The 13,403-nt window shown below is 34.8% G+C and overlaps 1 protein-coding gene across 2 annotated transcripts in view; it reads left to right on the top strand.

The window, feature by feature from the left end:
- CFAP54 (cilia and flagella associated protein 54) overlaps positions 1-13,403 on the top strand; it is a 301,722-nt gene that overhangs the window by 243,694 nt on the left and 44,625 nt on the right. For both annotated transcript variants that reach the window (XM_073788328.1, XM_019952057.3), the window contains 3 exons: positions 960-1,133; positions 2,564-2,787; positions 11,313-11,486. In XM_073788328.1, the coding sequence (XP_073644429.1) occupies positions 960-1,133; positions 2,564-2,787; positions 11,313-11,486 (572 nt within the window). The remainder of the gene's footprint in view (positions 1-959; positions 1,134-2,563; positions 2,788-11,312; positions 11,487-13,403) is intronic.

The following is a 13,403-nucleotide window of genomic DNA, read 5'->3' as shown; positions in this document are numbered from 1 at the left end:
AAATGTTTTTATAAAGGGCCAAATAGTAAATATTTTACACTTTGTGGTCTCTGTTGCAGCTATTCAACTCTGCTGTGTTAATGTGAAAGGAACCATAGACAAAATGTAAATGAATGAACATGGCTGTATTCCATTAAGGCTTTAGTTATGGACACTGACATTTGAATTTCATAAACTTTCACATGTCACAAAATACTATTTTAAAAATTTTTTCAACCACTTAAAAATATAAAGACCATTCTTAGCTCATGGGTCATACATAAACATGCATGGGCCTGATTTGTCCCATGGAGTATAGTTTCTCCCTTATGGATTTAGTTAATTCATTTGAAATGCCATCAAATTAATGCCTGTATTTATTCAAGTTTCCTTTTTCTTATTTTTTGGTAGTACAAACAATGCTGCCATGAGTATCTTCTGCAAGATTCCTGGTACACATATATGAGTATCTGCATTTAAAATTTTATTAGACCCTGCCCAGGAATTTGCTTTCACAAGTGCTGTATGAGAATTCTGGTCTCTTCACATTATTAACAATATTTATTATTTAGAGATTTTAGTTTCTGTTAATTCCTGAGGAATGTGAAATGGTATTTCATTTTAAATTGCATTTATCTGATTTTTAATGATGCTAAAAATTTTGTCCATTTGCGTTTCCTTTTCTATGAGTTGCCTGTTGAAATTTTTTGCCCATGTTTCTGTTGAACTAGCTGACTTTTTCTTATTGATTACATAGTAGACAAAATATAATTTGTGTATTCTAAGTATCTTTTCTCAGTCTATGGTTTGTCATTTAACTTTGTGTTTGGTGTCTTTTGTGATATAAATTTTTTTTTAATTGAATGCAGCCCTAAGCGTCAGTATTTCATTTATGAGTTTTCCTTTTCTTTTTTCACATATGGTTATTTTTCAAGGAAAGCATATTTGTATTCCAATTTTTTTTTTTTTTTTACTTTCAGATAACTACCAAGTTGCCTTCCAGACTGCCTGTACATTCTCTTACCCTAGTGATGAGATATATGAGAATGTAGATACTGGGGAAGAAACCCCAATTAAAGTGGATATTACATGGATTCTTCTGCTGCGCTATTATATTCACCTGCAAAGAATTAATAATATGAGCAAACTGCTGGGTAGGCCTTTTCTGTGTTAAGAAAGAATATATTCCTTTCCAGGAATATATTGTTTAAACTTATTGTTTAAGTCATATTTCTTATTAGAATTATAAAATACTTTTGACTTCTTTCTGAGTGAACTCTCATCAGAAGATGGAAATTTTAGGGGTTCTTAAACTGAGATAGGTGGACCTTTGGATAGAACTGTACTTCAATGTATTTAAAAACGTCCTGAGAAGGAGGCATCCAGAGGCATCCCCCAAGACTGCCAAAGTGGTGTGGGGGTCAAAACGGTTAAGAATCAGAGTGACCATAATGTGACAGCTTATAAAATGAACAAGGTGAAATTTTGGCTTTAAGGAGAGAGTGTTCCAGTATCCAGTATGTAAAGGGGAAGATAGGATATTTAACTCCACAAAGGTTTGGATTTTGTTCAGTTTTTTTTTCTTTTAAATCATTGATTTAAAGATCTAAAGAATATCCAGAAAAACTTGTATAATCTGCTTTAAATCAGTTCCTCCTATGTTTTTGTGACAATGTGTTTATCTGTGCCCATAAAATTGGTGATTCAGTGTTGCTTATTGGCAAACAGTTGGAAAAGACAGGTTGACCATGCCAGCGCCCAGTGATGGAGAAGCCAGCAGGGCAAATAGGCCGAGTCACGGGGTGGCTCAGCATGGTTATTGGGAGTTAGCGATGGGATGGACAAGCACTCAGAAAGGTGTTGGGTAGAAGGTGCATCGTGATGGGGCCAAGAGTTCAATGTCAAGGAAGTGGACATGAGCCAGCGCAGCAGGCCCTGGTGATGCCCTCCCGCTTATCAACTCAGCTCACTTCTGGATTCACCTGCTGGGGCTTCCCATGTCAATCGCCCACATTTTACTGCTTTCTGCTCTGGGCTTTCTCAGAAGTTACTACGGCCCAGCATGCAGGCAGGACAGCCTGGAAGTACCAGGGATTCCACACACTCAGCAGTAACCTGAGGTAGGGAACTGGTAGTTGGTTATAACATTGATGGAACAATGTTACATGTTTTTTCCAGGAGGTCCTCAGCAGGACTGAGCCCTCCTTGTCCATAGCTGTAGCCCTTTCATAACTCAATCTCATTGGCTCTTTTCTTCTCTCTATCACACTTTTCCCATTCTCTCACTTGACATCGGTTTTCAAATAAATTACCTGCACCTACATTTTTGCTTTAAGTTTTTTTTTGGGGGAAAACCCAAAATAAGACAGCTAGATAGAATATTTTGCATTGCTAAGCTTAGCCAGAAGCAATTCTATTAGTGTATAAGCTTGAAAAATGGAGGAAGGTCATGGGCAGCCACTAGCTGAGGTGGGGATATACAGGAATAAAGTTAATGAGTAAAGGCCAACAATATTGAGACCATTTTGTTATCTAACATGACTCTATATTAGTGTTTTGGTTTTTTTTTTTTTTTTTCTTTAAGCATCTCTGAAGCCAGGATCTGGAATGTCTTTGCCAGGTGACACACTTCTCACTTCTCTTTTCAACTCTGGATTGATTTTGCGCCAAAAAGAAATGCATTTTTTCCTTAAAAGATTCTTACAGCTATATTCTTCTTCTTGTATTGATGAATTTCCAAAAGAACTATTTCAAGTCATAGAAAATCCATCTTTTCCAGAAAAATTCTTATATGACTCATCAAGCAAGGTAATGTTTCAAAACGTTATATGTTTCTGTAACACTTCTTAGAATCATCCTTATTTTTCCGAAAGAAGCACATTAACCTCAATGCTGGCACAAAGGTTTCTAGTTCCCTCAGAGTTCCTGGGAAGGCTTGTTTCTGTTTTACCAGAGAGAGGCCAACCAGACATCCTGGATTTTCTGTTTTCTTATGTCCTGTTCTGCTGCTCTCATAAATCTTCAAAATGTCTCAGAATTTTCTATATTCCTACACATAACAGTATCTCTCAGGGAGTCATTTTGCCAAGAAGTTATACAAATTTCAATATAATCACCCTATAAGAAAACTAGACTGAGTTTCTAAATCTATGCCCAATTTCTGTACCTTTGTTTTACACATGTAATTAAAAAAATGCATTCTGTGTATTTTTTGCAATCATGATTGTGATAAATAGTAAAGGGAAGGTTTTTTAAGTAAAGTTAAAAGCTTGAAGGTTTGTTTTTTTTTGAGGGCGGCAAGTGTTATTAAATTGGATGGGCTTTCCCAAAATATGTAATATGGAAACTTCTTTTAAGTTACCTATTGAAGAGACATAAAAAGAGGAGTATGAATGATTTTTTTTTTTAAGCTACTGGGGTCTTGAATAATAGTAGTTTTAAAATAAACTATCAAAATGGATGAATTGGAAGACACAGAAAAAGTACAGAGTTTTAGTAAAAATAGAGATTTGTTTCAAATTTGTTATATTCAACAAGCATATGTTGAATACTAACAATATGCCGGATACTTTTATCTGGTAGAGGAAGCGGGAATGGATAAGGCATAGTCGCTGTGCATAGTTCGGGTGTGGTAGCAGAGAGAGATGGGTAGAGTTATAGCACAAAGGAAAATTGCAGCACTTCAGGGATGCTTTTAAAGAGAAAATGGCAGGGTTAACAGCAGAAAGAATATGAAAATTAAAATGTTATTTCTACTGTCAATAACGTGTAGGGCTGATGGGCAAAGTGTAAACGAAAGGCAGTTATCCAAGAAAGAGCTGATGAAGTAACCAAGCTTATGACCATAGGAATGGAAAGGAAGAGATGGATGTAAAAGATATGGCTTCAGTAAAATTGAAAACAAAACAAAACAAAATAGCTTAGTGACCCTGTGTAGATGGAAAGTGAAGACAAGAGAATGATCAATGTTTATTTCATCATTTGGAACCTCTGTGATCATTAGAGCATGGTAACACCATTAGCAGATACAGTGGAGGCGAGAGGGTGAGAATGTTTGTGGAGAAGGTTGGTATGTTCAGCTCTGAGATACAGAGTTTGAGATACTAGAAAACTTAAGAGGACATAACGTAAGTTTTCAATATGTATTTGTGAAATGAATAAATCAAGTCATTTGCGTAGAATTCTTTCTAAAATAGGAAAATAACATTCATTTATTTTGAATTATCTTGACTTTAGACTTCACCATACAGTACTTTAATTTTTATAATTATAGACTTGCCCATACCAGACATGTTCATGTTTCTGTTTTCAACTATCCGAGAGAAGTGACCTGAAAATGTGGCTTGTTCCAAATGGGAACCTTTTCTCATTTTATCCTACTGGAGTATAGTAACCTTATGTTTGGGGTAAATAATAATAAAATTTTTTTTTTAAATCATTCTTTGGAACAAGAGAGTAGGGTGACTGTGAATAAACTGTGATTTTAAAAGTAGTGGAAAGACCTACTAAGGAATATTTAAGAATTCAGTTAAAGAAGTGATCCTCAATTGGGGTTATGGAGTTGGCCCCAGGGCAGTGTATTGGAATCCACATAGGAGGATTTTTCAAATTACTTTCTGGATTCTGGGGTATTGGGATGGCCAATACTCAGCATCTCCATTTCCTGCCCCAGATTCTAAATCTTTGAGAAATAAAAGAGTAAGCCATGGTGGAATTAATAAATATGCAACTTTATGAATCACAAAGTTGATGTTGTAGGATACGGTTTATATTTACTGGTAAATGGTCTCCCTAGTCGTGATTAGCAAAGTTTACAGTTCTACCAATCCAGGCTTGGGGGTTTTGGCAGGGAGAGGGATCATTACAGGCCTACTTAAAATCTGTGGGGACAGAAACCTTTAAAATCTGTTGCATGAAGGAGCAGAGACTGTTCACTTCCTACAAACAGTATGCTCATAAGCAGAGAGAGCAGAATAATGCATATTCAAAATTCTTTTTCTCAGATTCACCAATGAAGTAATTCTCTTGAGGGAGAGGAGTGAGAGGAGGTGGAAAGGCCAGGAATGTATCATTGATGTCTGGCCCTCCACAGTGCAGGAAACTGTGGAGTGGGGTCACATCGTTTCCATCTAACACCAGAGTCTGGTTCACCCATCCTCGGGACCGAGACTACCTTGAGGTTTACTGCCACATGTCCCAGACGCTTCAGGTGTTTTGGAGTAGGGGAGAGAGAATGGGAAGGTTGAGAACTATAGTTTCAATGGATGTATTCTTGTGAATATTTTATAAGAGTTTGGAAACTAATATGTGTGATTTCGTAAATACTGTTCTGAAAGGAGCTTTGCTTGAATATTTCAGTATTAAGGGCAGCCCATCATTATCCAGTTCCTAAGGATGATGCTGCAAACGTACAACCTTGAATACAGTGTAAATATCAATACATGTGATATTTCGAATGGTAGCAATATTATCAAAGAGTTGTTTCACCTGCTCTTTTTTTGGGGGGGGGGCGGATATAATTAGTGTAACACTCTCGCAGGATAATCAGCTCCGGAGATCACTGTCACTTGCCTGACAGGTGCAAGCCACCTAATCATGTGTTTGTTTCACTGGGGTAGACAGAAAACGAGCGTAAAGCCTTTGGATTTTTAAAAAAATATCCTCCAAGCTTGGCTGATTTTTATAAAAACATTTTTGAGCCTTTAATCACTCAGGAGGCTATTTCAGTCAAACTCTTTCCATACTTTGATACAACCTGCTTTTCCTCCACAAAGAAGTAGATGCATTTCCAGAACCATCATTGCTACATGTCATGCTCATCAGCTTTGTGAAGCTGTATGTTGTCAAGTCTATTGAAGCTTTGTGATGGAAAAACAAAAGTGCTAAACAAATTACATTAAAAATTCCCCAAACCAAAAAGGACATGATTAAAATGCTGCACAGTGCTGAGTTATTCATGTTTAGACCGTGACAGACTGTGTAAGGTCAAATATTTCATTAGTGCAAAGTGATTTGTTGGTTATAGGACGTGGTGAACAAGAGTGCTTCTGGTAGGTCTGTTGTTTCATTCCTTTCAAACAATAAATCAAACATATAAAAAGTACTCAGTGTATAGCCCATTGACTAGCTTATGTAATTAATCCCATTAGCAATTAGATATTATATTTTTTAAAGTGAATAGAAAATTCATAATATAAATATAAATATAAAAAATATTTATAGGACATTCCATCCAAAAACAGCAGATTATACTTTCTTCTCAAGTGTGCACGGAACATTCTCCAGGATAGATCACATCTTGGGTCACAAATCAAGCCTCAGTAAATTTAAGAAAATTGAAATCATATCAAGCATCTTTTCTGACCACAACACTATGAGATTAGAAATCAATTACAGGGAAAAAAACGTAAAAAACACAAACGCATGGAGGCTAAACAATACGTTACTAAATAACCAAGAGATCACGGAAGAAATCAAAGAGGAAATCAAAAAATGCCTAGAGACAAATGACCATGAAAACATGATGATCCAAAACCTATGAGATGCAACAAAAGCAGTTCTAAGAGGGAAGTTTATAGCTATACAAGCCTACCTCACGAAACAAGAAAAATCTCAAGTAAACAATCTAAAGGAACTAGAGAAAGAAGAACAAACAAAACCCAAAGTTAGCAGAAGGAAAGAAATCATAAAGATCAGAGCAGAAACAAATGAAATAGAAACAAAGAAAACAATAGCAAAGATCAATAAAACTAAAACCTGGTTCTTTGAGAAGATAAACAAAATTGATAAGCCACTAGCCAGACTCATCAAGAAAAAGAGGGAGAGGACTCAAATCAATAAAATTAGAAATGAAAAAGGAGAACTTACAAGAGACATCACAGAAATACAAAGCATTCTAAGAGACTACTACAAGGAACTCTATGCCAATAAAATGGACAACCTGGAAGAAATGACAAATTCTTAGAAAGGTATAACCTTCCAATACTGAATCAGGAATAAACAGAAAATGTGAACAGACCAATCACAAGTAATGAAATTGAAACTGTGATTAAAAATCTTTCAACAAACAAAAGTCTAGGACCAGATGGCTTCACAGGTGAATTCAATCAAACATTTAGAGAAGAGCTAACACCCATCCTTCTCAAACTCTTCCAAAAAATTACAGAGGAAGGAACACTCCCAAACTCATTCTATGAGGCCACCATCACCCTGATACCAAAACCAGACAAAGATACTACAAAAAAAGAAAATTACAGACCAATATCACTGATGAATATAGATGCAAAAATCCTCAACAAAATACTAGCAAACAGAATCTAACAACACATTAAAAGGATCATACACCATGATCAAGTGGGGTTTATCCCAGGGATGCAAGGATTCTTCAATATACACAAATCAATCAATGTGATACACCATATTAACAAATTGAAGGAGAAAAACCATGTGATCATCTCAATAGATGCAGGAAAAGCTTTTGACAAAATTAAACACCCATTTATGATAAAAACTCTCCAGAAAGTGGGCATAGAGGGAACCTACCTCAACATAATAAAGGCCATATGTGAGAAACCCACAGCAAACATTCTCAATGGTGAAAAACTGAAAGCATTTCCTCTAAGATAAGGAAGAAGACAAGGATGTCCACTCTCACCACTATTATTCATCATAGTTTTGGAAGTCCTAGACATGGCAATCAGAGAAGAAAAAGACACAAGAGGAATTCAAATTGGAAAAGAAGAAGTAAAACTATCACTGTTTGCAGATGACATGATACTATACATAGAGAATACTAAAAATGCCACCGGAAAACTACTAGAGCTTATCAATGAATTTGGTAAAGTTGCAGGATACAAAATTAATGCACAGAAATCTCTTTCATTCCTATACACTAATGATGATAAATCTGAAAGAGAAATTATGGAAACACTCCCATTTACCATTGCAACAAAAAGAATAAAATACCTAGGAATAAACCTACCTAGGGAGACAAAAGACCTGTATGCAGAAAACTATAAGACACTGATGAAAGAAATTAAAGATGATACAACCAGATGGAGAGATATACCATGTTCTTGGATTGGAAGAATCAATATTGTGAAAATGACTGTACTACCCAAAGCAATCTACAGATTCAATGCAATCCCTATCAAATTACCAATGGCATTTTTTATGTAACTAGAACAAATCATCTTAAAATTTGTATGGAGACACAAAAGACCCCGAATAGCCAAAGCAGCCTTGAGGGAAAAAAACAGAGCTGGAGGAATCAGGCTCCCTGACTTCAGACTATACTACAAAGCTACAGTAATCAAGACAATATGGTACTGGCACAAAAACAGAAACATAGATCAATGGAACAAGATAGAAAGCCCAGAGATAAACCCACACACCTATGGTCAACTAATCTATGACAAAGGAGGCAAAGATATACAATGGAGAAAAGACAGTCTCTTCAATAAGTGGTGCTGAGAAAACTGGGCAGCTACATGTAAAAGAATGAAATTAGAACACTCCCTAACACCATACACAAAAATAAACTCAAAATGGATTCCAGACCTAAATGTAAGACTGGACACTATAAAACTCTTAGAGGAAAACATAGGAAGAACACTCTTTGACATAAATCACAGCAAAATCTTTTTTGATCCACCTCCTAGAGTAATGGAAATAAAAACAAAAATAAACAAATCGGACCTAATGAAACTTCAAAGCTTTTGCACAGCAAAGGAAACCATAAACAAGATGAAAAGACAACCCTCAGAATGGGAGAAAATATTTGCAAATAAATCAACGGACAAAGGATTAATTTCCAAAATATATAAACAGCTCATGCAGCTCAGTATTAAAGAAACAAACAACCCAATCCAAAAATGGGCAGAAGACTTAAATAGACATTTCTCCAAAGAAGACATGCAAATGGCCAAGAAGCACATGAAAAGCTGCTCAACATCACTAATTATTAGAGAAATGCAAATCAAAACTACAATGAGGTATCACCTCACACCAGTTAGAATGGGCATCATCAGAAAATCTACAAACAGCAAATACTGGAGAGGGTGTGGAGCAAAGGGAACCCTCCTGCACTGTTAGTGGGAATGTAAATTGATAAAGCCACTTTGGAGAACAGTATGGGGGTTCCTTAAAAAACTAAAAATAGAGTTACCATATGACCCAGCAATCCCACTACTGGACATATACCCAGAGAAAACCATAATTCAGAAAGACACATGCACCCCAATGTTCATTGCAGCACTATTTACAATAGCCAGGTCATGGAAGCAACCTAAATGCCCATCAACAGATGGACATAAAGAAGAGGTGGCGCATATATACAATAGGATATTACTCAGCCATAAATAGGAATGAAATTGAGTCATTTGTTGAGACGTGGATGGATCTTAAGACTGTCATACAGAGTGAAGTAAGTCAGAAAGAGAAAAACAAATATCATATATTAACGCATGTATGTGGAACTTAGAAAAATGGTACAGATGAACTGGTTTGCAGGGCAGAAGTTGAGACACAGATGTAGAGAACAAACGTATGGACACCAAGGGGGGAAAACTGCGGTGGGGTGGGGATGGTGGTGTGCTGAATTGAGCAATTGGGATTGACATGTATACACTGATGTGTATAAAATTGATGACTAATAAGAACCTGCAGTATAAACAAACAACAAAAAAAAACAACTAATACTAAACTTCCTTTGGATTATTTTTATAGAAATATGTTAATATAAATGTTTCAGACATTACATGAAATTTCTAAAAAAAAAAGCACTCAGTGTATAGCCCATCGACTAGCTTATGTAATTAATCCCATTCGCAATTAGATATTACGTTTTTAAAAAGTGAATAGAAAATTAAATGCCCTATTTTAATATTGATTTCTGTTATAGTTTATTATTATTAGGCCATCATGCTAATAAACACTATATATATTGAAATAGAAGGTATTTGCTTTTTATTTTTCTCCACTTAGCTAGTTATTAAATATGAATTCTTTGCTAAAATAGTCAGAACCTCTGAAAGGTGCTCAGATATGAAAAAATGTGAGAATTTTCTTCTGAATCAATTATTTACCTGATTTTTTGTGAACTGCCTGACATAGAATTAATCTTTATTAAGCACTTTTAAATGATTATTTAACCCTAATAATCTTATTTATTATGCATTTTGGTCATGTTTTTAGCATCGTAGTGCTAATAAATGAGGATTCTGGCTTATCATATCCCTTTATGATAGTCTCTAGATATTTTAAAATAGTTTTCACCTTTGATATTACCTTTCAGTCCAGACATGTTTTTTCTTTTATTGGTAGACAACTTGAAAGGTCAATGTATTTATTTCTCTCTTTATTTTTATTTTGAAGACTTTGCATTGACAGTCTTCTATTGTGTCTTGAATAGACTCAGAAATGGAAGGTACAAAGTGTTATAGAAACACCAGGCATTTGTTTCTAGCCACTGACATGTTCCCTTTGGTCACCAAGCCTTTGAGACACCTTAGATGTCAAGAGTTTAGTAGAAGAACTGCTTTCCAGCTACCATGCTGTAATCTTGGGAATAACAAGAAATTAATTTTGAAAATAGTTTGTTCTCCATTGAAGAAAAGCCTTTATAGAGTTGAGATATTATTATCAGCATTATTATCTCTCTGGCTAGACTCTTATTTTGTTGATAGCATTCATGCTTTACTTTCTTAGCTACCTTAAAAATCTAAGTAAATATTTTATGAAGTTGCCAATTGCAGTCTACACATTTTTGTTTCTTGAAAACTCCTGATTCAGGGACCAAGTTCCATCAGATGAGCTGGGCCCAGATCCCCAAGACTAAACTTACAAATCAGCTACATTCATTTAAAGAGGGAATGAGAGTAATGGATTTTAACCTCTTAGAGCAAAAACTCTGTCTTATTTTGCATATGGTACTGCAAAGAATGCTATTGGAAAGTAGATAATAAATTGTAACCAAACCCTCAGTATATTCACCAGTGAATAAACAAGAAGAAAAGTAGATGTTCTTAGACCACATGGTGACCTTGAGACTGAAATGATAGCATGGACATTTTCCCTCTAGATCTTTACTCTTGAATATTCACCAAAGTGGAAGACATTTGTTGAGTTCACTGGGTTTTGAAATAAATTTTTTCTATAAAAGAATCTTCTCTGTGGTAATCAGGGGCAGTTTTAAGACCTACATCCATAAAACAAGCTGAGATGATTCCCCAAGTTTTCCAATAGTCAATATTGAATGAAAATTGAATGAATGTTTTAAATATTGAATAAATTCATTACCAGCAATTAAGCTGATGTTTCTGTTTGTTCCCCAGTTAGGAACAACTGACAGTTCTCTACACTCCAATTTATCATTAAAACTCTTTGCCAGCCCATCATATGGAGATGTGATGTCCTCAGTTGTAGCAACACAAGCTTTAAACAAAGAACTTTGCTTTCAGTGGTACATTCCTCCCCTGGAAAAACCTCCAAAGGAAACAGAACCTATGGTATGTAATATAATTATAAAGCTAAATCTTACAATTGGATATAAAGTTTAATGAAGCCATTATAACTTAAAGAGTAGAGAAGATCTTCTTATCATATGGACAGAAATATACAGCAATTTAGAATCTATGTTGTCTAGCAGAATGAATGTGAAATAATTAAGAGATCCTGGGAAAGCTGGATTCATATTGATCATTTTCCTTTTTCCTGAACTTAAAGAGAAACTTTCCAAAGTGTCACCATTACATATGATGTTTAATATTTTTTTGTAGTTATCCTTTATCACATTAAGGAAATTTTTTCCTATTGCCACCTTAATAGGAAGTTTTATCATGAATATTTTACTGTATCTATTAAGAGGATTTTATCATTTATCTCTTTTAATATAGTAATTGATTTTATAATATTAAATCAGCCTTGTGCTCCTGAGATAAACTCAAATTGGTCATGATGTATTCATTTTACTAGATTCAGTTTGCTAATGTTTCATATTGAATTTTTGCCACTGTTTTCAAGAGTAATATTGGACTATAATTTTTCCTTTTTGTGCTATCCTTGTCAGATATTTTCTGTATGAGGCTTTTGCTAGGCTCATAAAATGTGTTGATAAATATAACCGTGTTTTTCTGTTCTATAGTGAAGTTTGTGTAAGTTTGGAGTAACCTTTTTCCTCAGATATTTGCTAAGAGCTCATCAATAAAGCCCTTGTGTTTTTGTTGTGAGATAATATAAGACTAGTGATGTAATTCTCCATAGTTAGAGGCAGTCTTTAAGCAATAGTACTAATGTACTGGTTATCACAGCTGGTATCAGTTCTGACTGGGCTAATATCTGTTGTAATGGTTAGTGCCTTTGTCAAACCAAGTTTTAAGTATTCTAACTATCACCCCTGTTTATAGAACATTGGGATTTTCTATTTCTTCTTGAGTCAGTTTTGCTTAAGTTGCTTTTTCTGGGAATTTTCCCATTTTATTTAAAATTTCTCTCATATTTTTAAGCTATCTGGTGTATTTGTAGTGAAGTATCCCTTTTCACACCTTATATTGCTTATTTGTGCATTTTTTTCTTGGTCATTATCACCAGAGATTTCTCATTAATTAGTTTTATTTCGTTAACCCTAAATATCTTTCTTCTACTGTTTTTTTCGTGTGTGTGTGTGTTCTTTTCCTAACTACTGACTTCTTGAGATAGATATTAGCTCAATATTTAGTTCTTTCTTTTCTAATCTATGCATTTTAAGGCTATCAGTTTCTCTCTAAATATTGCTTTGGCTTCATCCCACAAGTTTTATTATAGTATTGTCATCATCTTTCAGTTAAAAATAACTTTTAAAGTTTCCATTGTGATTTCTTTGACTTGTGGGTCATTTCAACATATGTTTCTTAAGTTACAAACTATATGAAGCTTTTCTAGTTATCTTTTGTTATTTATTCGTAGATTATTTTGTTCTGTGGTAATAAAAAAAATGCTCTGTATGATTGATATTTGTTGAAGCTTGCTTTTTTTTTGCCAGGAAGGTGTTTATTGTGTAAATATTCCATTGCTCTTAAAAAGAATGTGCTCTCCTCAGTTGTTGAGGCAGTGTTGATATATGTCCAATAGGTTAGTTTGTATATTCTTGTTCAGATACTCTATATTCTTGGTGATTTTTCTATTTTTGTTTGAAAATCAAAACAAAAGATCCCACATGCCTCGGTGGGATTTATTTTTTTTAAATCAATTACTGTTGACCCTTGAACAACATAGGAGTCAGGGTGCTGACCTTCCTCACAGTTGAAAATCTATGTGTAACTTTACAGTTGGCTCTCCATATCCACATTTTGGATTCAGTCAGCCATGGACTGTGTAGTATAATCATACGTATTTATTGAAAAAAATTCTCATAAAGTGGGACCTGTGCAGTTCAAACCCGTGTGCTC

This window comes from Tursiops truncatus, chromosome 11 (assembly GCF_011762595.2).
Source record: "Tursiops truncatus isolate mTurTru1 chromosome 11, mTurTru1.mat.Y, whole genome shotgun sequence".
Classification (NCBI taxonomy): Eukaryota; Metazoa; Chordata; class Mammalia; order Artiodactyla; family Delphinidae; genus Tursiops; species Tursiops truncatus.
The sequence above is the reverse complement of the archived record's forward strand: the minus strand, read 5'-3'. Positions and strand labels throughout refer to the sequence as shown.